General features: G+C 40.0%; 1 protein-coding gene across 1 annotated transcript in view; it reads right to left on the bottom strand.

The window, feature by feature from the left end:
- EFCAB5 (EF-hand calcium binding domain 5) overlaps positions 1-26600 on the bottom strand; it is a 116465-nt gene that overhangs the window by 19142 nt on the left and 70723 nt on the right. The window contains exons 12-15 of the mRNA XM_059378571.1: positions 12474-12763; positions 10591-10760; positions 9879-10107; positions 6986-7138 (exon numbers count right to left, since the gene is read on the bottom strand). Coding sequence (XP_059234554.1) covers positions 6986-7138; positions 9879-10107; positions 10591-10760; positions 12474-12763 — 842 coding nt within the window. The remainder of the gene's footprint in view (positions 1-6985; positions 7139-9878; positions 10108-10590; positions 10761-12473; positions 12764-26600) is intronic.

The following is a 26600-nucleotide window of genomic DNA, read 5'->3' as shown; positions in this document are numbered from 1 at the left end:
ATGGTTCACCTCCCCTTCCAATTTCCCTCAACTCCCTTCTCCTCTCCATCTCCCCTTGTCCTCCGTGCTATTTGTTATGCTCCACAAATAAGTGAAACCATAATGATCATTGACTCTCTCTGCTTGACTTATTTCACTCAGCATGATCTCTTCCAGTCCTGTCCATGTTGCTACAAAAGTTGGGTATTCATCCAATGCCTCCCCCTTTTTTAAGAGAGAGAGAAAGTGTGCATGCAAGTAGGGAGGGCAGAAGGAGAACGAGAGACTCTTAAGCAGCCCCCTCCATCATGGGGGCTCCATCTCACGACCCTGAGATCATGACCTGATTCAAAATCAAGAGTTGGATAGTTAACTGACTGAGTCACCCAGACACTCCATTTTAGTGCCTTTAAAAAACAGCTTTATTGGAGTATCATGGATATACAAAAAACAGCACATATTTGATGGATACAATTTGATGAGTCTGGAATGAGTCGTGACCAACTTTTTTTGGGTAGAGATTATTTATAAGAAAGTAAGATTAACATATCCTGTAAAATATACTAAACTGTAGAAAAGATGAATTCAACTGGAAGAAATAAAAAGGTGTGTTTTTGTGTTTTTTTGACAGAGAGAGAGCACAAGCAGGGGGAAAAGTAGGCTCCCCGCTGAGCAGGGAGCCCGATGTGGGGCTCGATCCCAGGACCCTGAGATCATGAGCAGATGCTTAACTGACTGGGTCACCCAGGAGCCCCTAAAAAGCGTTTTTTATATCCACCTTTAAAAAATCCTTTGATTAAAAGGGAAACTGTGATAATAAGATCCATAGGGGCAGCATGATGAATGGTGCTCTGGGGAACAACCGCTTCGTAGTGTGGAGCTTCCTCTTGTCATGACCTCAAGTGTTCACCCAAACTGTTTAGATGAAAAATGTTCTCAACAGAGAATCTGGAAAGGTTCTCTGATGTTGGCAATTCAGCATCTAACTTTTCCTAATTTATTTCTTCTATGACTCGTTATTGGGTGTTATATATACTAGACCAAGAGGATTTTTTAGAATCTCACTGTGACTATGTTCCTAAGTTTAAATCTTTAGTCCAAACTAGACAATTCCTCTCCTGTTTCCACCTCTTCCCCCCAAATTGTGTCAGTTCGGTCACTTCTGTTAAGACTGGGAACATAATACGATAATAAAGGCTTCATAAAGAATATGCCTCATAATAAGCTTTTAATTTACTTTTACTTGGACCCAAAACTAAATTCATCAAGTGCCTCAGTATTAGTGAGATACCCACTCTAGTCAAGGTTTTCTAGGAAACTGTTTAGAGAAAGGGGCTGCGATGGTAGTATCCCCCATTTTCTTTTTTCTGCTACTGCCTTGTTATTTTTTTCCTCCTTACTTTTCCAATACAGGTTTGCCCCACTATCTGAAAGTAGGAAACCTTTCATGAGTTAAAACAGTGTAAGTGAAGAAGCAGTTACTATTAATTTATACAGAAACATTTTTGATCATTCCTGGACTCCCCAAATAACCTCTCTTAGCCCTTTCTGATACCTTACAACGCATCTTGCTAATGGATGCACAGAATAAATTGAGATAAAGCACAGATGCTCACAAACACGGTTCAAAGGTGTGGCGGCTTGATGCTGAGATGCTGAGTGTGGGCGGGGGGGGGGGGTGGGGAGAGGCTAATGGGGCCTCTCTTCTGGCTCTGGGGGCTCACTGCAAAACAAATGCTGGACCCTATTTTCACTTTTTACCTTTTTTCATAAAAGCAGAAATTCTCATTGGATTTCTGTGGGTCAGAAAAAAACAGATACTAATGAGGGTCTTTTGTAAAAGAAAAGTGGCCAAACATGAACTTTTGGAAAGTGGGTATCCTACCATCTATTCATTCTTACCTCATGCATTACATATTATTTTGATTTATCCTCTTGTACTTTTTTTCCTTTTGACAAACTTTTTTTTTTTTAAGATTTATTTATTTGACAGACAGAGATCACAAGTAGGCAGAGAGAGAAAGAGAGAGAGAGAGAGAGAGAGAGAGAGAAGGAAGCAGCCTCCCTAACCAAGCAGAGAGCCCGATGCAGGACTCGATCCCAGGACCCTGAGATCATGACCTGAGCCAAAGGCAGAGGCTTAACCCACTGAGCCATCCAGGCGCCCGACAAACTTTTTTTTTTTTTTTTTTTTTTTTAAAGAATGAGATAAAACCGAAGAGAAAGTATCCGAAAACATCACGTAGTTAAGGTAGATATTGATTTGTAAAACTTCTATTTTAGGAGTGTACCTCTGTGTGTGTATGTGTTTGTCAAGGGTCAGGGTACAAAGGCAAAATATTTTTCATACAGTAGGTCAAAGTCAATTTAATTTTGAGCCACAATGATTCCAAACACTTGACTGTCTCAGGGCTTGGACTTTAGGCTTTTTTTTTTTTTCTAGTCTCACTCATCCTTTTGGTTATTCCATCTAGTCTCATGGTTTTGGTTTTTTGTTGTTGTTGTTGTTATGTTAAAATATACCTGGCATAATATTAGCACTTAAACCATTTAAAAGTGTACAATTTGGTGGCACAAAATCCATTCATGATGTTGTATAACCCAATCCCATGTTTTGTTTTGTTTTTTTAAGAATGTATTTATTTGTCAAAGTGAGAGAGAGGGAGAGAAAGGTTGAGCACAAGCAGAAGGAACATCAGGCAGAAGGAGAAGCAGGTTCCCTTCTGAGCAGGGAGCCTGATGTGGAACTCGATCCCTGAACTCTGGGATCATGACCTGAACCCAAGGTAGATGCTTAACCGGCTGAGCCACCCAGGTATCCCTTATGGTTTTAAACACTATTTATTTGCTAGGCTGGATTTCTTCCCAAACACTAGTTCATATATTCAACTACCTATTTAATATCTTCACTTAAAGAGTCTGAAAGGCATTTCAAATTATAGTTTAAAAATCTTTTTCAATTTAGTAGGTAAAAACTAACTTCTACTTAACTTTGTATTTATTTTATTATAAGAATAGAACATTTTTTCCTTGTTTATTGAGCAGGCTTTAAAAAGATTTTTTTTTAAAGATTTTATTTATTTGAGAAAGCACAAGCTGGGGGAGCGGGCAGAGAGAGAAGGAGAAGCAAGCTCCCCACTGAGCAGGGAGCCCAGGACTCTATCCCAGGACCCTGAATCAAAGGCAGACACTCAACCAATGGAACCACCCAAGTGCACCACCCCAGTTTTTTTTTTTAGTAGACTTGTCTTTTGCTAATTTTTCTTTTGGATTTTTTTTTTTTTTTTAAATCTTACTGGTTTGTGTACAACACTGTTAACCCTTTGCTAAATATGTGGCAATTTCCCCTCACTTTATTTTAAAAAACTTATTTTGTTTATAATTTTGGTGCAAGAAGTTCTACCTTATTATGTCATCAGTGTAGCAGCCTGGATTTAATCGTTTCAACCTGTGTGTGGGTTTAGCCATTCTTCCCTGGATCAAGACTGTAAATTCCCTCTCATTCCTCCTTCTCTCAGCTATGCTCATACACTTATTTATCTCTCCAGATGAAAATTGAAATCATTTGGTCAGTTAAAAAAAAATCATTTTGGGATTTTTCTTGGAGTTTTGTTAAATTTATGAATGATTTTTGGAAGACGTTCTATATTTAAAAAGTGGCGTTCTTATTTTTTAAAAATCATATGATTTTCTGTTTTGTTAAAAAAAAAAAAAACGGGGCGCCTGGGTGGCTCAGTGGGTTAAATCCTCTGCCTTCGGTTCAGGTCATGATCTCAGGATCCTGGGATCGAGCCCCTCGTTGGGCTCTCTGCTCAGTGGGGAGCCTGCTTCCTCCTCTCTCTCTCTCTGCCTGCTTCTCTGCCTACTTGTGATCTGTCTGTCCAATAAATAAATAAAGTCTTTAAAACAAAAACAAAAACAAAAAAACTTAGGTTCCTTGGCAGTGTTTGTAGCTTGTTTCATGTAGAACCTAAAGGTGACACAGGGTGAAGTGGGGAGCATGTCCCGGGCAGAGTGACAGCATTGTTGAAACTGAGGTAGAAAAAACTTGCTTTCTGTCATGTATGATGCGATGTGAAACATGACTTGTGGTCTTGTGTTTTTCTTCCTCCTGATGGTCTCTTCCTCCTTGCCTCTCATTCAAGCAGAAAGTCTGTACTGCTTTAGAAAAGAAATGTGATGAAGTCGAAAGCAGCAATCCCTGACTAATCTCTGGCATTTGCTTGTTTTCAAAAAACCTAGTGATAGGACTGCAGATAACAACCGGGGCACACACATTAGCCACTTGTTCCTCTCAAGACCTCAGGGAAATAAGAGACTGAGGTCTTGGTTTCCCTGGTGGCTATTAGGTGGGGACTGCCCCTAGCTCCCACAGACCTTTATGCATAGCCCCGCACATCTCAGAACCAGCAACAGGTGTCCCATCCTCCCCCCAATGCCATCTCTCTGGTTCCTTTTCCAAACTTGCATCTCTCAGGGACCACTGCCAGGCAAGGCTCTGTACTTTTAAGGACTTGGGTGATGACACTGGGACCACCTGGGTAACCCAGGATCATTTTTCTATCTCAAGACCTTTCATCTGAGTCCCATCTGCAAAGTCCCTCTTGCACTACAGTAACACATTCCCAGGTTCCAGAAATTGGGAAATGGGTATCTTTGAGGCGTAGCCATTATTCTGTTGATTACAGTTACCTATTTAACAAGTTTGGGACTGCAAAGAAATAGTAAAGCATAGGTGCTTTGGGGTTTATTATTTTTAAAATAATAATCATTATTGATAATAAATAGCACAAGTGTTACACCTAAGATAATTTGAATTTCCTGAGTGGTCCTTTTCTTCCCCACCTTGGGGAGGGTCTTCTTCACCTCTATAACATGAATCAGAAGGATAGTGACTCTGGTGATCTTGTCCACATCATTGTGACCATGGGAACTACATGCCCTGAGAGGCCATGCTTTTTGTTGACTGCTGTGGATGATTTTAACTTTTCGTCATGGTGCCCTAGCTATCATTTCCCTTGAGGCCCTAACAGGGTTCTTCTTAAGTGTGGACACTGGCCAAGTCAAATCCTCCCCAGATCCCACTCTATGACTGTGGCCTATCAGACCTGGTGATCTGTCCCAATACTGAATGGTCTTCAACCCTCACCCCCACACACTGGGGCGGGGGAACACTTGGAGCTTCCCTTTCCTACCCCACCCCCAGAAGCAGCACCCATAACTGGGAGTTCTCCACCTCTGCACTCTGGTTTGTTCCACCAGAGAGCTCTGTGATTCTGCTCTTTGGCTGAGGCCTCATCAGCTTGGTCCAGCCACTCAGAGAAGAAAGGAGCCTGGAGAGAAGGGGAGAGGCACATGTGGGGGGCCAGCCAGGCAACTGAGAGACAACCAATCTGCTGCTACCACATGATCAGGCAACATACTGGACTCTTTAGCCTTCTTAAAAGGAAGGTGCCTTTCCATCCATTCTCACCACATGCAAAATCCTAACATTAAGATGAAGTATAGAGGCGCCTAGGTGGCTTAGTCCGTTGAGAGGCGGACTCTTGATTTTAGCTCAGGTCATGATCTCAGGGTCCTGGGATCGAGCCCCACATTGGGCTCCGGACTCAGCGAGGAGTCGCTTCAGTATGCTCTCTTTCCCTCAGTCCCTCCCCCTGCTCTCTCTCTCTTAAATAAATAAATCTGAAATAAATTAAATAAATAAGATTAAGTGTGGGGGGAGGCGGGAAGAGAGGCAAACCAAGAAATAGACTATTAACTATACAGAACAAACTATGGTTACTGGAGGGGAGGGGAGCTGTTGGGGGATGGGGGTGATATGCCAAATGGGCTAAACAGGTGATGGGCAGTAAGGAAGGAGCTTGTTGTGATGAGCACTAGGTGTTGTATATATAAGTGAGGAATCACTAAATTCTACACCTGAAACTAATATTGCACTGTATGTTAATGAGCTGAAAGTTAAATAAAACCTTGGGGGAAGAAAGTGTAAAGAAGCAAAATAAACATTTGGTGAAGACTCATTACATTAGAGACAGGCCTTTTTTTAACTGGTGTGATGTAATTATGTCCTTCCAAACTCCAGAGCCTCGTCCCTTCCCACATCACCCATATGATTCTGGTGGGGGCTGCCAGTTACTGTAAACTCCTCCACCCCCCGCCCCTGGCTGGGGAGGCATATCTCAGGATAGACTAAGAAGATCTCTCTTGGGTTTTCCAAATTGAAACAAGAAGGAAAGATTCTTTTTTAGTTACTAAGCATCTGGCTTGCTCTGAGGAGAGAGCCTATCTTAAGCTGGAAGGACCAAGCCGAAGTGTAAAGGGAAGCAGACATGAGGACTGCAAAGAGGGAGAACATGAGAGAGCCCTGATGGTATCGAATTCCTGGTTCTGGCCATCCTGGAAGCCAGCCTGACTCCTGTCCTTCATTTTGGTCACATGAGTCAATCAATTCCCTTTTCTGCCCAAGGAAGTTTGAGATGGACTTTTGCCACTCACAAGCAAGGCTCTTGAGTTGGGATTATGGGAAAATATGTCCCCAGTTGGCTTAATAGCTAACTAAATATGTTTTTTAAAAAGATTTTATTTATTTATTTGACAGAGAAAGACACAGTGAGAGAGGACACACAAACAGGGGGAGTAGGAGCAGGAGAAGCGGGCTTCCCGCGGAGCAGGGAGCCCGATGTGGGGCCCAATCCCAGGACCCGGGGGTTCATGACCTGAGCCAAAGGCAGATGCCTAACGAATGAGCCACCCAGGTGCCCCTAATTTTAAAATATTAGTAAGACGGGGGTGCCTGTGTGGTTCAGTTGATTAAGCATCTGCCTTTGGCTCAGGTCATGATCTCAGGGTCCTGAGATCGAGTACCACTCAGGCTCCCTCCTCAGCAGGGTGTCTGCTTCTCCCTCTCCCTTTCCCTCTTGCTCTCTCTCTCTCCAAAAATATTAGCAAGACAAGAATATCTAGAAACACTATTAGAGTTCTAACACTGCCCAACCTTGCTTACCTGCGTTGGGCCTGGCTCAATGAAGTATGTCGTGATTGTGGTAATGTCAGATGTGATGTCACAGAGCCAGCCAATGCCTGTGATCACGACATGCAGGATATGCTCCCTGCTGTGCACATAGTGATAAGCAGTGCTGAAGACATTGGCGACACCCTATAGAGACAGAACATTTTCATCGTCTTTTCTTTTCAAATTAACAAAGTAATTAAGGCATCAACTGGATTATCTTATAAAATTAATGATAATCTATTTCCAAAAAATTATTCATCAGTTCTCAAAAAGCAGTGTTCCAGATTCTACTACACAAAAAAGATCTCAAGAAATCAAAGGTGTAAGCAGAGATCTACTGTAAGACCCACATAATTTATGTTTCCTGATAATCATCCAGTGAAATCTGTGATATGTATCATCAGAGAACAGAGTCAGAAGAACAAGGTAAAGTTTGAAATGAAGAATAATATTTAAAAGCCAAGAATTAATGCCAGCCTTGGACAGATGGGTAGGAGCTCCCTTGATAGGATTTTTATGTGGCTTCTGTCATCGGTAGTACAGGCTGTGCTCTGTTCCAAGGCCTGCAACATGTCAGATTATACAGTCTTCTCATAGACATAAAGAGCCTGTTCCACAGAGAAGGGATAGGAAGTCCTTAGAACCCATCTGTTGTCTTGTTGTCAAGAGACTCTAGGATTTCTTTCCATTCAGTTTTCCCTCCCTTCCCCTGTGGTCCTCTGCACAACTCCTTATGTTCCACATGAATGAAAACATATGGTTGTCTTTCTCTGATTGGCTGCTGCTGCTAATAATAATAATAATGATGATAATAATAATAATAGACTCTAGGAACCACAAATCTTTCACAACTATGTGAATTTTATAATAGGACCCAAGGCATCTCAGGGTAACCCAGGAGACTTTACCTCCAGGGGCTGGAGAGTCTCCCCCCCCACCACATAATACTTTATTTTCACAATGTTACTTCATTCTTGGCATGCAATGAAACAAAGTCCCAAACATAAATGGCCAACTACCTTGACCTAGAGATCAATGTCACACCTGAACATGTCTCGGTATTATATTGAAAGCATAAATGTTAACTCCTTACTCTGTATCAGAGGCACTGTGTCAGTTGTTATGGGATACAACATCCCGCACCCCCCCCCCCACGCTTTGTACTTAGGAGAGCAGCAACAGTGTGTCCCAGGAGCTAAGTAGCACTGTGAGCCCAGGCAGTATAAGAGAATCAATTTAAAATTCATTTTGAGGAGTGCCTGGGTGACTCAGTGGGTTAAGCCTCTGCCTTCAGCTCAGGTCATGATCTCCAGGTCCTGGGATGGAGCCCTGCATCAGACTCTCTGCTCAGCAGGGAGCCTGCTTCCCTACGTGTCTCACCGCCTGCCTTTCTGCCTATTTGTGGTCTCTGTCTGTCAAATAAATAAAAAAAAAACCTTAAAAAAATTCATTTTGACATGTTCTCTAACAAGGCTATGTGTAATCCCCCCACTGATAACTCCATTCTCCTCCATCTTCTTAGGTCCAATGAGAGTGAATATTATCAAACAGATCCAGAGAAAAAGGTTCTACCACATTCCTCAATTATACATCCAGGAAACAGGAAGAGAAAATTTTATTTATTTATTTTTAAAGATTTTATTATTCATTTGAGAGAGAGAAAGTGTAAGCAGGGGGAGGGGCAGAGGGAAAAGGAGAGAATCTCAACCAGACTCCACGCTGAACCTCATATGGGGCTTGATCCCATGACCACAAGATCATGACCTGGACCGAAGCTAAGAGTGGGACGCTCAGTTGACTGAGCCATCGATGTGCCCCAGGAAGAGAAACTTTTAAATCCTGGTAAATAAACATAAAGAGGTAGGGGCTTAGAGGAGAATGAGTGATAAAAGCCTAGCCTGGGGACGCCTGGGTGGCTCAGTTGGTTGAGCAGCTGCCTTCGGCTCGGGTCATGATCCCGGCGTCCTGGGATCGAGTCCCATATCGGGCTTCTTGCTCCGCAGGGAGCCTGCTTCTCCGTCTGACTCTGCCTTCCACTCTGTCTGCCTGTGCTCGCTCTCGCTCGCTCTCTCTGACAAATAAATAAAATCTTAAAAAAAAAAGCCTAGCCTGGTGGTGGGTATTAAGGAGGGCACATATTGCATGGAACACTGGGTGTGATGTATAAACAATGAATCTTGGAACAGTGAAAAAATAAAATAAAGTTTAAATATCCAAAAAAAAAAAAAAAAGCCTAGCAAGTTCCTGATTGCTGCTATATCTCAGGCGATCACCTCTGTAAAGGCTTTCAATCTTCCTTCTTTGCAATTCCTATTCATAAAACCAAATTAAAATGTTTGTAGAAATGGTCCATTTATTGCCTTAAAAGTACCCATCTTTTCTGTGATCTAATTAGAAAACATGCATACTCAAGACACATTTAGCCTTTTTCATTCATTCTTCATTCTCAAAAATCATAACATCACATCAAACCAAGAGCCATGGGAATGCATTTGTGGTAAGTAAAAGATTTCTAGGTTCCCCTATTAATAAAACATAAATGTGTACCTTTTCAAGGCTCATTCCTACTTTGTGGGTCTTAATTAGTAGTCTAATGGTTGGATTTCAGTCCTACAGCATAAAGTGCTGTTCCTATGATTAGTGCAATGGGACATGAATTGGCAATCTCCCCCAGAGAGACTGAGGCATAGACGGGCAACTGAGGCTGAGGGTTCTTCCATGTGTAATGGGGAACCTCTCTGAAAACAGATACACACAGGAACAGTAGGATGACACTATCTATATATACAGCTTTACTCTCATCTGGTTTTAGGTTTTGTTTTTAAAAAATATAGAAAGAGAGGCAATCCTACCATTGTTCTTGAAGAATTCCTCCATAACTTACCTGATAGAATCTGATCTCATGAGGTACAAAGATGTTAATTTTTGGGGGATCTTTTAGGGTGTCAATAGCCATGACCCCAAAGATCCTCATATGTGCATCCTGAAGAGGCAGAGCCAGGAATGATCCATTTTGATCACTCTTCTTGACGGAAGTGTTCCAGAAAAAGATGTTCCCATGGTGCTGAACTTGGGGCACGTGTATTGGCTTTCCTTCATCCACTACTGTAAAGCTGAGGAATAGGAATATGAAGACGGTAGAAAGGCCCAGGAAAGGCTTTAGATGAAACTGTGCAGGAAATTAAATAAATTCTCCATTCGTAGTTATTGGGATTGTATGTCAGAGAAGTGGACTCATGAGATTGCTGGTTTGGAGAGTCTGACTTGAGAAAAAGACTTAAAAAATGAGCTTAGATCATAACAGGGTAAACACATACAAACAGGATGCCGGAGATATAACATATAAAGCAGGCAGAATTAATGGTGCTGATGTTGTGAAGCAGAGTCCCCGAGTCCCAGAGTGCCTGGGAGTGAGTGCTAGAAATGACCAGGTGAAATTACTCGAGACTAACAACCCATCACCTCCCACTCCAGGAGCATTGGTGACCTGAAGCATTTCTCTAGTGGGCAGATAACTAGGATTTCAATACTCATTTACTTCAGAAAGGGAATTATTTTTTTAGAAGGGTAAAACCAACCTCCTCATAAATTCTTACCTGATTCCCTCCATGTCCCGGTAGAGCACTCTGTTCAGTACAAATGGGGCATCATCTAATGTACAAGCTACGTTCCTCAACAGGACTTGCCCTCTGTCAGGCAGTAGTAGGTTTTCTTCTAAGAGGGAAATGTGAGCACTGATCTTCTTACTCCCATGGGCTTCAGCGTCCTATGGCAAAATGTTTCTGACCACGTATTTGCCAATAGCCAAAGAGCTATTATTTTAATCATGCCTCTTCATTAGCCTGTTTGAGCATCTGACCCCAATAATTACCATTCATGGGCAGTGGGGAAAAGGCTGGCACCACAGCTGTCTCCCAAATCTGAGTCTTAATGAGTGGAATCAATTTCTTTTATGTCAACTAAACTGGTTTACTTAAAAAAAAAATAGGGGGTGCCTGGGTGGCTCAGTTGTTAAGCCTCTGCCTTCAGCTTAGGTCATGATCCCAGGATCCTGGGATTGAGCCCCACTTCAGGCTCCCTGCTCAGTGGGGAGCCTGTTTCTCCCTCCCCCACTCCCTTTGCTTGTATTTCCTCTCTGGCTGTGTGTCTCTCTGTCAAATAAATAAATACAATCTTTTTAAAAAATCTCTCCTCTTACTCAAATTTAGAAGTTTAAAACTTGGATCCCTTTAAACTATAGTCATATTGTCTGATCTTCAGTTAAAAGTATTTATTTTGGAAGACTAGGGCAAGAATATGGCTTCATTTCACTCGTATTTCTTGAGTAGATTTTCACCATCTACTATGAAGTGAATGTAGAAAAAAATGCTCTCAAAGAATTCTTAACATAGTTTGGCTATGACATTTGATTTATGTTGAGGAAAAATTCCTTGGGGCCCCAGATTACAGACTTTATGCAACTACTCTTTTGAATTCGAATATCTGAAAATTCTCTGTACCTAAGATATTATGATGTTATTAACAAGACTATGTGTTAATACATATATTGAGCATGTCTGTAAGTTGGGGACATGAAAGATGCTTTCCTTGATCTCTGTCTCCTCTTTCTATATATTTAGGTCTGCTTTACTTTCCCCCCCCCCCCCCCCCGCCTTTATTCTGTCTTTTCTACAAAAAAGATCTATAGAGTAACGAACAAAAATGTACCACAGCTCTCTGAAGCAAGTTGGGAGTGATAACCTCTTTTCTAGATCAGTCTTCTGCTCCTGGGCACACCATTTCAAACTACATTGGATAATTCAGCCATTAAGTAAATGAGTCCTTTAAGTGTTGCAGTGTGACTCCAGGTTCCCTGGACTAGTGGAATCTGTGACATATATAGAAGACAGCCATGCTATTTCTGCCTGGGAGGAGCAGCCAGCTGGGAGTCTTGGAGAGGATGGCAAGGCTGTGGGCAGTGGTCCCATCAAAGGCATGTGTTTTAAGTGACACGATTCTATAAGATTCTATAATAGTATCTGTGTGTTTCTAGGCAGTGCTATGAAATATTGTGTGATGTGGGATCCTCCTTTATATGACTTTATGATTTAAATAGTACTTTTTGAAACCAACTCCCGAAACATCATGCAAGGGAAATGTGGCTTGAAGTGCCTGCACATCTCCTTACGGGTATTTTTCAGTATTAGTCTATTTTCTGCTCTAATCTTATTTGACTCTCAGCACAAATGAAATTAGGAATCACAAGACATGATTCTGTATTTTATACCTTTCCTCTCTACTTCTACGTTCCCAACCTACGATCCTTCCAGTTGCCTCTTTCCTAGGCTTTGGGTCATTGTGACGTTTGGGAATGAATACAACTTCTATAGCAGTACCCAGTGATTTTTCAAGAGAATGTCAAATGCTCCCTGTGCAACCACTGAGCATCACCTACTATGAGGACGTCTCTCCTTTTATATATCACCTTAGGAAAACCTACCTGGGTGAGGGCATTAAAAGTCTCCGTGTACACTGGTTCCAAGGACACCCCACTTGTCTCGGCAGCACGTTGGATCTGGTATAGCCACTTCCGTCTGGCACAATTCCTCAAATTCTCAATATGGCTCCTTTCTAAAGTATTCATCAGAAACTCCACAACACTTTCCAGAACATGATCTTCATTGCCTCTGAGTTCAGATACAACCAATTCTATGTATTTCTGAAACTGTTTTAAAGACAACCTCACTTCTTGGTCAGGGTGTGGCTTTGGAAATTGGATGTGTAGTTTGGCTAAAAGACATAAATGTAAAACCAAGAACTAATCAAAGGTTTGCTTATCTATGGGGGAAATTTTCATTCCTCTTTTATAGCTGACTGAAGCCCCTGACAACTGCTCACCATGGAAAACCAGGTATCTCAAAGGCATCTCAAAGCCCAACAGAACACCTACAGTGACTTCCTGTATTGAGCTCAAGATGTCCTGTGTCATCTTCCCTGTTTCTGTTTTGCTTTTTAAAAAAAAATTTATTATTTTTAATTATTTTTTATTTTTTGAGAGATTGAGAGACACTCAGGAGAGTGGGGGGAGGGGTAAAGGAAGAGGGAGACAGAGAATCTTAACCAGGCTCCACACCAGCTGGATGTGGGGTTTGATTTCACAACCTTGAGATCATAGCCTGAACCAAAATCAGCTGTTGGATGCTTAATCAACTGAGCCACCTTGGTGCCCCTCTGTTTTGTTTTTTTAACTCCACCACACTCAGCAGTGGGGGAAACACCAGGGTCAAGTTTGCCTCCTCCCTACTTTTTACCTCCCATATCCAATAGGGCACTTAATCCTATCCTGTTAGCCTTTGGCAATATATCTTGTTTCCATTTCTCTCCATTCCTGTTACCATAATCCCAAACCAGTATTAATCATTTTATACATAATTAGATTACTAAGAGTAAGGCTCAATACATATTTATAAAATTAAATTAAAACACAACTTGTGACCAAAAAAAGCATTATCAACCCTCTAAATACAGAGAACAAATTGATGGTTGCCAGAGGGAAGGTGGATAGCGGAATGGACAGAAAGGGTGAAGAGGAGTGGGAGATACAGACTTCTAGTTGTAGAATGAATAAGTCACAGGAATTAAAGGCATAGCATAGGGAATATAGTTGATGATACTGTAATAGTGCTATGTGGTGACAGTGGCTACCCTTAAGGTGAGCATAACATAATGTATGAAGTTGGATCACCATGTTGTACACCTGAAACTAATGTAACATTGTGTGTCAACTATATACAAAACATTTTTTTAATAAATAAATAACATACAACTAGAATGAACCTCAAAGGTACAAGTCAAACTTATGGCTTTTATTAATCATGGCATTTAAATAATCATAAACACACCCCCAACTATTCTAAACAATACCTAGTAAAAAGATAGCAACAGGCAAAAATGAAACACAACTTGCATCATGCAATTCCCTGGTTCAAAGTCCTACCACATTCAGTGACAGATGACAGCTACACTTGAGGTGAGCATAGCATAAAGTATGCAGAAGCTAAATCACTATGTTATACAACTGAATCTAATCACTCCACTATCTCCATTCTACTTATGGTCCTGACCATGCCTTGCACACTTCTGCATCCATACCTTTTATTTTTTTTAATTGTACAATTACTAATGTGTTACCACACCTGAACAATACCAATAGCACATCTATAGCCTGACCTTGTTCCATCCCCTGTCTCCCCACACCCCAACCAACATCCTGAAATTTCGCTTTTGCTTTATTCTTCCTTTCCTTTACCCAATAGTGTTATTGTGTATGTGTGTGTGTATATGCTTCTAAACAATATACTTCTAAATTAGTTTTGTCTATTGGTAAACTTCAGAAAAAGGACATCATGCTATATGTAGCTTTCTGGGACTTACTTTTTTATTCCACATCATGCTACCAAATCCACCCATGTTGTTCTTCTGGCTGGGACTCATTCATTTCCACCACTACATAGTATGTCATTTTGTGAACCTACTGCCATGGATTTATTCTCCTGTCTGTGGGCATGCAGGCTGTCTCCAGGGTTTGCCCTTATGAGCAGTGCTGTGACCATTTTTATACATGTCTCCCGGAGCACACGTGTAAGTTTCTTTGACACTTATTATAAACTATATGTTATATATTATTATAAATAAATCATAGGGTATGTGCCCTTCTCATTTAAATTTTAATTTCAAAATCTCTCCTTCCTGAAGAAGTCTTCTACCACAATTTCTTCTTCCCTTGGAAGACAAGCAGCTATTCTTTTTTTTTTTTTTTTCAATAACACATAATGAATGTATTATTTGTTTTAAGGGTACAGGTCTGTGACTTATCAGTCTTACACAATTCATAGCCCTCACCACAGCATATACCTTCCCCAGTGCCCATCCCCCAGCCACCCCATCCCTTCCACCCCACCTGCTCCCAGCGACCCTCAGTTTGTTTCCTGAGATTAAGAGTCTCTTATGTTTTATCTCCCTCTCTGGTTTCATATTGTTTCATTTTTCCCTCCCTTCCCCTATTATCCTCCGTTTTGTTTCTCAAATTCCTCATGTCAGAGAGATCATATGATAATTGTCTTTCTCCGATTGATTTCTTTCATTTAGCATAGTACCCTCTAGCTCCATCCACGTTGTTGCAAATGGCAAGATTTCATTTTTTTCTTTCTTTTTTTTTTATAAACATATATTTTTATCCCCAGGGGTACACATCTGTGAATCGCCAGGTTTACACACTTCACAGCACTCACCATAGAATTTCACATACCCTCCCCAATGTCCATAACCCCACTCCCCTTCTCTCGACCCCCCTCCCCCCAGCAACCTTCAGTTTGTTTTGTGAGATCAAGAGTCACTTATGGTTTGTTTCCCTCCCAATCCCATCTTGTTTCATTTATTCTTCTCCTACCCCCTTAACCCCCCATGTTGCATCTCCACTTCCTCATATCAGGGAGATCATATGATAGTTGTCTTTCTCCAATTGACTTATTTCTCTAAGCGTGATACCCTCTAGTTCCATCCACGTTGTCGCAAATAGCAAGATGTCATTTCTTTTTTTTTTTTTTAAGATTTTATTTATTTATTTGACAGACAGAGATCACAAGCAGGCAGAGAGGCAGGCAGAGAGAGAGGGGAGGAAGCAGGCTCCCTGCAGAGCAGAGAGCCCGATGCGGGGCTCGATCCCAGGGCCCTGGGATCATGACCTGAGCCAAAGGCAGAGGCTTTAACCCACTGAGCCACCCAGGCGCCCCAAGATGTCATTTCTTTTGATGGCTGCATAGTATTTCATTGTGTGTGTGTGTGTGTGTGTGTGTGTGTGTGTGTACCGCATCTTCTTTATTCATTCATCTGTTGATGGACATCTAGGCTCTTTCTATAGTTTTGCTATTGTGGACATGACAAGTTGCCATTCTGTATCAGTCCCAATTTTCCCTCTGCCTTTAAGAAAATATATTTTCTTAAGAAAACATAAAAATATTTCATAAAAAATCTTTTATTTATAAAATAAAAATTTATAAATTGTATAGTAGACTCTAGGAGATGGGTATATAGGTGCTCACTGTAAAATACTTTGAACTTTGCTGTATGTCTGAAAAAATTTTTTAAGATTTTTGAGAGAGAGTGAACAAGCGAGCACATGAGTGAGGGGAGGGGCAGAGGGAGAGATTGAGCAGACTGTGTGGACCCTGGCATGGGGCTCAATCTCACAACCCTGAGATCATGACCTGAGTCAAAAACAAGAGTCCAATGTTTAACCAACTAAGCCACCCAGGTGCCCCTGATATTTTTCATAATAGAATATAGGAGGGGGCCCCTAGGTGGCTCAGTTGGTTAAGTGTCTGCCTTTGGCTCAGGTCAGGATCCCAGGATCCTGGGCTTGAGCCCCACATGTGGCTCCCTGCTCCGCGGGAAGCCTGCTTTCTCCGTCTCCCTCTGCTATTCCCCCTGCTTGTGCTCTCTGGCTCTCTCTATCTCTCTGTCAAATAAATAAATAACATCTTAAAAACAACAATAACAACAACAGCGTTGGAGGGAAGAGGAGGGCATGGCCAGACTGAAAGGACTCTCAATCAGTCAAATCTGGGACAACAGGAACATTAAAATAAATAGTGATAGTGTTGGATCACAGCCTATTGGGTAACATAGGAAACCATGAATACATATTGTTATAATAAATGAACAAAAAGTTTGGCAAGAAAGGGAATTATTCTGGGGGGCCTGGCTGGTTCAGTCGGTAGAGAATTCAACTTCATCTTGGGGTTGTAAGTTCAAGCACCTGGTGCAGGGACTTAAAAATACTTAAAAAAAATTTTAAAATTTACTTAAAAATAAAATCTTAAAAAAGGGGGATATTTCTATGGTTTCAAAGTACAACCACTAAAACCTCATTAATTACAAAGGGAAAAAGTAATTTTTAAATGGTAGGCACTGGGCGCCTGGGTGGCTCAGTTGGTTGGATGACTGCCTTCGGCTCAGGTCATGATCCTGGAGTCCCGGGATCGAGTCCCACATCAGGCTCCCAGCTCCATGGGGAGTCTGCTTCTCCCTCTGACCTCCTCGCTCATGTTCTCTCTCACTGTCTCTCTCTCAAATAAATAAATAAAATCTTTAAATGGTAGGGACTGACAGATACCATTTAAAAAAAAAATTCCAGTGTAGTTAACATATATGCACCCCTATGTGTACAATATAGTGATTCAACAATTCCGTATGTTACTCAGGGCTCATCAAGATAAGTGTACTCTTTAATCCCTTTCACCTATTTCCCCCATCCCCTCACCCACCTTCCCTCTGCTAACCATCCGTTTATTCTCTAGAGTCAAGAATCTGTTTTTTGATTCGTTTCTCCCCCACCCTTTTGTTTTGTCTCTTAAATGCCACAGTGAGTGAAATTATATGGTATTTGTCTTTCTCTGGCTGACCTATTTCACTTAGCATAATACTCTCTAGCTCCACCCATGTTGTTGCAAATAGCAAGATTTTATTCCTTTTTATGTCTGAATAATCTTCCATTGTATGTATATGTGTGTGTGTATATATCCCATCTTCTTTATCCATCCATCTATCAGTGGACATTTGGGTTGCTTCCATAGTTTGGCTGTTGTAAATGATGCTGTAATAAACATAGGGGTGCATATATCTTTTTGAACTAGTGTTTTTGTATTATTTGGGTAAATACCCAGCAGAGTGATCATAGGGTAGTTCTATTTTTCATTTTTTGAGGAGCCTCTACAGATATCATGTTATTATCATGAGACTTCTGCTAAGATTCAAGGAGAAAATATAGCGTCACTTACATGATATTTCTGCTAAAGGTGAATAATCTGAATTTAATCATGAGGAAATGTTAGACAAAGCTAAAAGGACATACTAAAAACAACCAGCCTATAATCTTCAAAAATGTCAAAGTCATGGCAATCAAGGAAAGGCTGAGGAGTTTCTTAGAGATTCCTTGTTCCAGAGTGAAAAAATAGCAGTTTCTTTGTCCAGTTTTCAGTTTCTTTAAAAAAAAATCATCATGTGAGTTTTTCAATGAGATTTTCTAAATAAACATGGTTGTTAAGTGTTCAAGATCTCTGGAATATGGTGACAAAATGCATTGCTAAAATGTTATAACTTTAAGAAAGTTAAATGTCCTACTTAAATGGAAACTTACATAGGGGTGTCTGGGTGGCTCAGTTGGTTAGGCAACTAACTCTTGATTTCAGCTCAGGTCTTGATCTTAGGTCAGGAAAGACCCATGCTGGGTTCCTCGCTGAGGGTAGAGCCTACTTAAAAAAATAAAACTTATATATTGAGGCAGATCTAATAGAAAATTAAAAGTTGTATATATCCAACAAATGTTAATAGCTATTCCTTGGGAAATAATGAGGAAAGAGTTATTTATTCCATTAAATTCTACAGTAGAGGCAGATCACATGTTTTACAGCTTTTGTATGCAATATTTCTTCTCAGAAGATTAGGCTGTATTAGGAATAAAAAGGGGAAAATTGCTGGCTAAAAGTTTCAAGTTGCCCCTTCCATATAAAAAACTTGCATTTTGAGGATACCAGCAGAAAAATTTATAGAAATTTCTAATTCTGTGGCTTTATCCTATTTCTCCAATTTTTATCCAATTTTTAATCCTTGACACTGAAATAGATAAGAAGGATAGAGCAAAACAAAACAAAACCAAACCAACAAAGATCTGTTTGAAGATTTGTTGATCAGTTATTAGCTAATGTTTGAATTTAGAATGTTCTTCCTTTTCTAAGGAAGCTAAATCTGCCTTTCTTCTTCCATATGGTTATCAGCTCAGCAATCATCTCCTCAGGCCAGGTGGCTACCAATATGTGTTCAGAGAGAATCATTTTGTATAAACCTACCCTTGGAGAGAATAATTTGTTCTTCCTGCTTGCAAAAATTTATTTTTGGCAGCAGATTCTGCCTCCTCATTACTTTCCTCCTTCTCATCTACTGGGATTAACCCATTACATTTTATGCTTTCTACCTACCCCTATTGCTGTAGTTCAGTCATACGTATTGGAATTTCCTTATAATATCATCCTCAGGTTTCTTAAATTCTAGAAATCATCATTTCTAACTCCTTCCTTTTACAAATGAGTACACCTGGATCTGTTGAGGTGCAGTACCTTGGTTTTGGTCATGTGACCACTAAAATTTTCTTTTGTTTTACATATTTATTTGAGGCAGAGGAAGAGGGAAAGGCCTACTCCCTGCTGAGTGGGGAGCCTGATGTGGGGTTCCATCCAAGGACCTTAGGATCATGATCTGAGCCAAAGGCAGATGCTTAGACAACTGAGCCACCCAGAAACCACTGGCCATGTGACCATTAAGTGAAAGATCCAGCATTGGAACCCAGCTCTCCTGACCATTGTGTAGTGTTCTTTTCTCTATAGAACATGGTTCTGTATTATGAAATTTGCCTTCCTTTTAAGTGGAAACCACCTCATTGTGCCCTTTGAAGCTTAATTCTTTGGATGTAGTCTAAGACAAGTAGTGTAGTACAATGTAAAGTTTGGAGAAGACATAGTGAATGAAGAACACATGACAACTGATAAACTTAGGTACACTTGAAGGTCAGTGAATACAACAACTTTGAAAGGGTTGAAGAACTTAACTAACTCTGATCATTCTCTTCTGTCATTCACTGTATACTTTAAGAATTGGAAATCTAGTATGTAAAAGTCACCAGATAAATCTTTAAACCCAGTGGAAGCAAAATGGTTTATACTGGAATCTAATCAAATAAATGAGGGAAATTCTTATACTGGAATAAGAATTTTAGTAACTTTTGATTGGGAAGTATTGATCAGAAGAGATAAATGTAGTATAGGGAATGAAAAGTCATTAAGAAAAAAAGTCATTGAGCATAATTAAGTGGTTAAATTGTTAAATTCAGGAGAAACTTACAAACCAGCCCTACTTGAGAGGTGAAACAGACCTTGTACAGGTAAAGAGATACAATAAGAAGAGAAAATATGCAGAGGTGAGGAAATTTTGGGATTTTTTTTAAACCTTAAGAGTGAGGGTAGCTAGGTACACAGAGGGGATCTAAAAATGTAGAATTAAGGTCTTGGGAAAAGCACCGTATGACACATTCCACTCCTGACAGTTCTGTTTTCTACACTTCCCATTAGCAATGCATGAAGGTTCTACCTTCTTTACATCCTTGATAACACTTATTATTTTTCTATTTTTAAAAATTTTTATTTTTTAAATTTCTTTTCAGTGTTCCAGAATTCATTGTTCATGCACTACACCCAGTGCTCCATGCAATATGTGCCCTCCATAATACCCACCACCAGGCTCACCCAACCTCCCACCCCTCGCCCCTCCAAAATTGTTTTTGGGTTGTTTTTCAGAGTCCACAGTCTCTCATGGTTCATCTCCCCCTCCAATAAAATTATAACCATAGAGCATAAGCAACAAAAGCAAAAGTAAATAAGTGGGAATACCTGAAGCTAAAAGGTTTCTGCACAAAAAAAGAAGCAAACAACAAAATGAAAAGGAAACCTGCAGAATAGGAGGAGATACTTGTAAATCATAAATCTGATAAGGGATTAATCAAAATATATAAGGAACTCATACAACTAGATAGAAAAAAAAGACATTAAAAAATGGGCAAAGAAACTGAATAGATGTATTTCCAAAGACATGCAGATGACCAAAAGGTGCATGAAAAGATACTCAACATCACTAACAATTAGAGAAATGCAAATCAAAACCACAATGAAATATCATCTCACACCTGTCAGAATGGCAGTGTCGAAAACACAAGAGATAATAAGTGTTGTCAAGGATGTGGAGAAGAGGGAACACTTGTGCACTGTTGGTGGGAATGTAAATTGGTATAATCACTAGGAAAAACATTATGGAGGTTCCTCAAAACATTAAAAATAGAGTTGCCATATTATCTAGCAATTCCACTTTTAAGTATCTAATGAAAAAAAATGAAATCACTATCTCGAAGAGATATCTGTACCACCATGTTCATAGCAGAATTATTCATGATAGTCAAGATATGAAAAAACCTAAGTGTCCATCAATGAATGAATGGATAAAGAAAATGTGATTCCTACACACACACGAATATCATTTCATCATGAAAAAGATGGAGTGCTGCCATGAATGGATCTTGAAGCCATTATGCTGAGTGAAATCAGAGAGAGAAAGACAAATACTATATGATATCATTAACATGTTGAATCTAAAAAAGCCAAACTCGGAGTATAAAATGGTGGTTCTTAGGGGTTGGAGGTGGAGGAGATGGGGGAATGCTGGTCAAAAGGTATAAACATCCTTTTATTAAAAAGGTTTTTAAAAATTTATTTGAGAGAGCATGCATACAAGCAGGGGGAAAGGCAAAGGGAGAGGGAAAGAATCTCAAGCAGACTCCACACTGAGTGCAGTGCCCAACCTGGAGCTCATTCCTATGACACTGAGATCATGACCTGGATGCTTAACTGACTGAACCAGGCAGATGTCCCAAAGGGCATAAACTTTTATTAAAAGATGGATACATTCTGTGGATCTAATATACAGCATGGTGATTATACTGTATTATATACTTAAAAGCTGCTAAGAGAGTAGATCTTTTTCTTTTTTCTTTTTTATTTATTTTCAGCATAACAGTATTCATTATTTTTGCACCACACCCAGTGCTCCATGCAATCCGTGCCCTCTATAATACCCACCACCTGGTACCCCGACCTCCCCCCCCCCTTCAAAACCCTCAGATTGTTTTTCAGAGTCCAAAGTCTCTCATGGTTCACCTGTCCTTCCAATTTCCCCCAACTTCCTTCTCCTAACTCCCCATGTCCTCCATGCTATTTGTTATGCTCCACAAATAAGTGAAACCATAATGATAATTGACTCTCTCTGCTTGACTTATTTCACTCAGCATAATCTCTTCCAGTCCTTTTGTTGCTACAAAAGTTGGGTATTCATCCTTTCTGATGGAGGCATAATACTCCATAGTGTATATGGACCACATCTTCCTTATCCATTCGTCCGTTGAAGGGCATCTTGGTTCTTTCCACAATTTGGTGACCGTGGCCATTGCTGCTATAAACATTGGGGTACAGATGGCCCTTCTTTTCACTACATCTGTATCATTGGTGTAAATACCCAGTAGTGCAATGGCAGGGTCATAGGGAAGTTCTATTTTTAATTTCTTGAGGAATCTCCACACTGTTCTCCAAAGAGGCTGCACCAACTTGCATTCCCACCAATAGTGGAAGAGGGTTCCCCTTTCTCCACATCCTCTCCAACACATGTTGTTTCCTGTCTTGCTAATTTTGGCCATTCTAACTGGTGTAAGGTGATATCTCAATGTGGTTTTAATTTGAATCTCCCTGATAGCTAGTGATGATGAACATTTTTTCATGTGTCTGATAGCCATTTGTATGTCTTCATTGGAGAAGTGTCTGTTCATATCTTCTGCCCATTTTTTGATATGATTGTCTGTTTTGTGTGTGTTGAGTTTGAGGAGTTCTTTATAGATCCTGGATATCAACCTTTTGTCTGTACTGTCATTTGCAAATATCTTCTCCCATTCCATGGGTTGCCTCTTTGTTTTCTTGACTGTTTCCTTTGCTGTGCAGAAGCTTTTGATTTTGATGAAGTCCCAAAAGTTCATCTTCGCTTTTGTTTCCTTTGCCTTTGGAGACATATCTTGAAAGAAGTTGCTGTGGCTGATATCGAAGAGATTACTGCCTATGTTCTCCTCTAGGATTCTAATGGATTCCTATCTCACATTGAGGTCTTTTATCCATTTTGAGTTTATCTTTGTGTATGGTGTAAAAGAATGGTCCAGTTTTATTCTTCTACATATAGCTGCCCAGTTTTCCCAGCACCATTTATTGAAGAAACTGTTTTTTTCCCACTGTATATTTTTTCCTGTTTTGTCGAAGATTATTTCACCATAGAGTTGAGGGTCCATATCTGGGCTCTCTACTCTGTTCCACTGGTCTATGTGTCTGTTTTTATGCCAGTACCATGCTGTTTTGGTGATCACAGCTTTGTAGTAAAGCTTGAAATCAGGTAACGTGATGCCCCCCGTTTTATTTTATTTTTTCCACATTTCCTTAGCGATTCGGGGTCTCTTCTGATTCCATACAAATTTTAGGATTATTTGCTCCAGCTCTTTGAAGAATACCGGTGGAATTTTGATCAGAATAGCATTAAAAGTATAGATTGCTCTAGGCAGTATAGACATTTTAACAATGTTTATTCTTCTGATCCAAGAGCATGGAATGGTCTTCCATCTTTTTGTGTCTTCTTCAATTTCTTTCATGAGTGTTCTGTAGTTCCTCGAATACAGATCCTTTACCTCTTTGGTTAGATTTATTCCCAGGTATCTTATGGTTCTTGGTGCTATCGTAAATGCAATCGATTCTCCAATTTCCCTTTCTGTATTTTCATTATTAGTGTATAAGAAAGCCACTGATTTCTGTACATTGACTTTTTATCCTGCCACGTTGCTAAATTGTTGTATGAGTTCTAGTAGTTTGGGGGTGGAGTCTTTTGGGTTTTCCATATAAAGAATCATGTCATCTACAAAGAGAGAGAGTTTGACTTCTTCATTACCAATTTGGATACCTTTTACTTCTCTTTGTTGTCTGATTGCTGTTACTAGGACTTCTAATACTATATTGAACAAGAGTGGTGAAAGTGGGCATCCTTGTCGTGTTCCTGATCTCAACAGGAAGGCTGCAAGCTTTTTCCCATTGAGGATGATATTTGCTGTGGGTCTTTCATAGATAGATTTGATGAAGTTCAGGAATGTTCCCTCTATTCCTATACTTTGAAGCGTTTTAATCAGGAACAGATGCTGGATTTTGTCAAATGCTTTTTCTGCATCGATTGAGAGGACCATGTGCTTCTTCTCTCTTCTCTTATTAATTTGTTCTATCACATACATTGATTTGCGAATGTTGAAACATCCTTGTAGCCCAGGGATGAATCCCACCTGATCATGGTGGATAATCTTTTTAATGTGCTGTTGGATCTTGTTTGCTAGGATCTTATTAAGAATCTTAGCATCCATATTCATCAGTGATATTGGTCTGAAATTCTCCTTTTTGGTAGGGTCTTTGCCTGGTTTGGGGATCAAGGTAATGCTGGCTTCATAGAAAGAGTCTGGAAGTTTTCCTTCTGCTTCAATTTTTTGAAACAGCTTCAGGAGAATAGGTGTTATTTCTTCTTTGAAAGTTTGGTAGAATTCCCCAGGGAATCCATCAGGTCCTGGGCTCTTGTTTTTTGGGAGGTTTTTGATCACTGCTTCAATCTCATAACTAGATATTGGTCTATTCAGGTTGTCGATTTCTTCCTAGTTCAATTTTGGAAGTTTATAATTTTCCAGGAATGCATCCATTTCATCTAGGTTGCTTAGCTTATTGGCATATAACTGTTGATAATAATTTCTGATGATTGTTTCTACTTCCTTGGTGTTCATTGTGATCTCTCCCTTTTCATTCATAATTTTATGAATTTGAGCTTTCTCTCTTTTCTTTTGGATTAGTGTGGCCAATGGTTTATCGATCTTATTGATTCTTTCAAAAAACCAGCTTCTAGTTTCATTGATACGTTCTACTGTATCTCTGGTTTCTACCTCATTGATCTCAGCTCTAATCTTGATTATTTCCCTTCTTATGTGTGGAGTTGGTTTGATTTGTTGTTGATTCTCCGGTTCTTTAAGGTGTAGAGAGAGCTGGTGTGTTCTGGATTTTTCAATTTTTTTGAGGAATGCTTGGATGGCTATGTATTTCCCCTTTAGGACCGTCTTTGCTGTATCCCATAGGTTTTGGACCAAAGTGTCTTCATTCTCATTGGTTTCCATGAATTGTTTCAGTTCTTCTTTGATCTCCTGGTTGATCCAAGCATTCTTAAGCAAGGTGGTCTTTAGCTTCCAGGTGTTTGAGTTCCTTTTGAACTTTTCCTTGTGATTGAGCTCCAATTTCAAAGCATTGTGATCTGAGAATGTGCAGGGAATAATCTCAGTCTTTTGGTATCAGTTGAGTCCTGATTTGTGACCCAGTATGTGGTCTATTCTGGAAAAGGTTCCATGTGCACTTGAGAAAAATGAGTATTCTGTTGTTTTAGGGTGGAATGTTCTGTATATATCTATGAGGTCCATCTGGTCCAATGTGTCATTCAATGCTCTTGTTTCTTTATTGATTTTCTGCTTCAATGATCTATTTCTGAGAGAGGCGTGTTAAGATCTCCAACAATTAGTGTATTCATATCAATATGACTCTTTATCTTGATTAACAGTTTTCTTATGTAATTGACTGCTCCCATATTGGAGGCATAGATATTTACAATTGTTAGATCATCTTGGTGGATAGTCCCTTCAAGAATGATGTAGTGTCCTTCTGTATCTCTGACTACAGTCTTTAGTTTAAAATCTAATTTGTCTGATATGAGAATCGCTACCCCGGCCTTCTTTTGAGGCCCATTGGCATGAAAGATGCTTCTCCATCCCTTCACTTTCAGTCTGGGTGTATCTTTAGGTTCAAAATGGGTCTCTTGTAAAGACAACATATGGATGGGTCCTGTCGTTTTATCCAGTCTGCAACCCTGTGCCATTTTATGGGCGCATATAGGCCATTCACATTGAGGGTGATTATTGATAGATACGTTTTTATTGACATTGTGTTACTTTTTGGAGTCTTTCTTTTTGTAGATTGTCTCTATATTTCTGTTCAATGCTATTCTTGGGATTTTTCCTCTTTTATAGAACCCCCTTAATATTTCCTGCAGTATCGGCTTGGTGGTTACATAGTCTTTTAAACCTTGCCGGTCTTGGAAACTTTTTATCTCTCCATCCATTTTGAATGTCAGTCTTGCTGGATAAAGTATTCTTGGCTGCATGTTCTTCTCATTCAGTGCCCTGAATATATCTTGCCAGCCCTTTCTGGCTTGCCAGGTATCTGTGGACAGGTCTGACGTTATTCTGATGGGCTTTCCTCTACGTAAGGATCTTCTTTGTCCTAGCTGCTTTCAAGAGGTTCTGCCTACAATTATAATTCTTCATTCTTACTATTAGGTGTCTCGAGGACTTTCGAGAATCTGTAATCTTGGGGGGAAACCGTTCGGCCTCTAGTACATGAACGCTGGTTCCATTCATGAGATTCAGAAAATTTTCATGAAGAACTTGTTCCATTATATCTTCTAGACTTCTTTCTTTCTCCTCCCCTTCAGGGATTCCAATAATTCTGACGTTGGAATGTTTCATGGCATCATTTATTTCCCTGATTCTGTTTTCGTGGCTTCTAAGCTGTTTGTTCCAGGCTTCCTCCTGATCCTTTCTCTCTGTTTGTCCTCCAGATCACTAATTCTATCTTCTGTCTCAGTTACTCTAGCTTTGAGAGAATTTAGATTAGACTGGAACTCATTGAGAGCATTGTGAAGCTCATCCCTGGTAGCTTTCAGCTCTTCCCTAACATTGAAAACATGATCTCTGGTCATTTTCAGTTCGGCCCTAATCAATTCCGTTTGGTCACCCATGGCTTTCTCCAACCTAGCTATTGCTTGGATAATTGTTAGCCTGAATTCTCTTTCCAACATATTGTCTATGTTG

Source organism: Mustela nigripes, chromosome 16 (assembly GCF_022355385.1).
Source record: "Mustela nigripes isolate SB6536 chromosome 16, MUSNIG.SB6536, whole genome shotgun sequence".
NCBI lineage: Eukaryota > Metazoa > Chordata > Mammalia > Carnivora > Mustelidae > Mustela > Mustela nigripes.
This window is presented reverse-complemented; position numbering and strand designations above follow the sequence as displayed.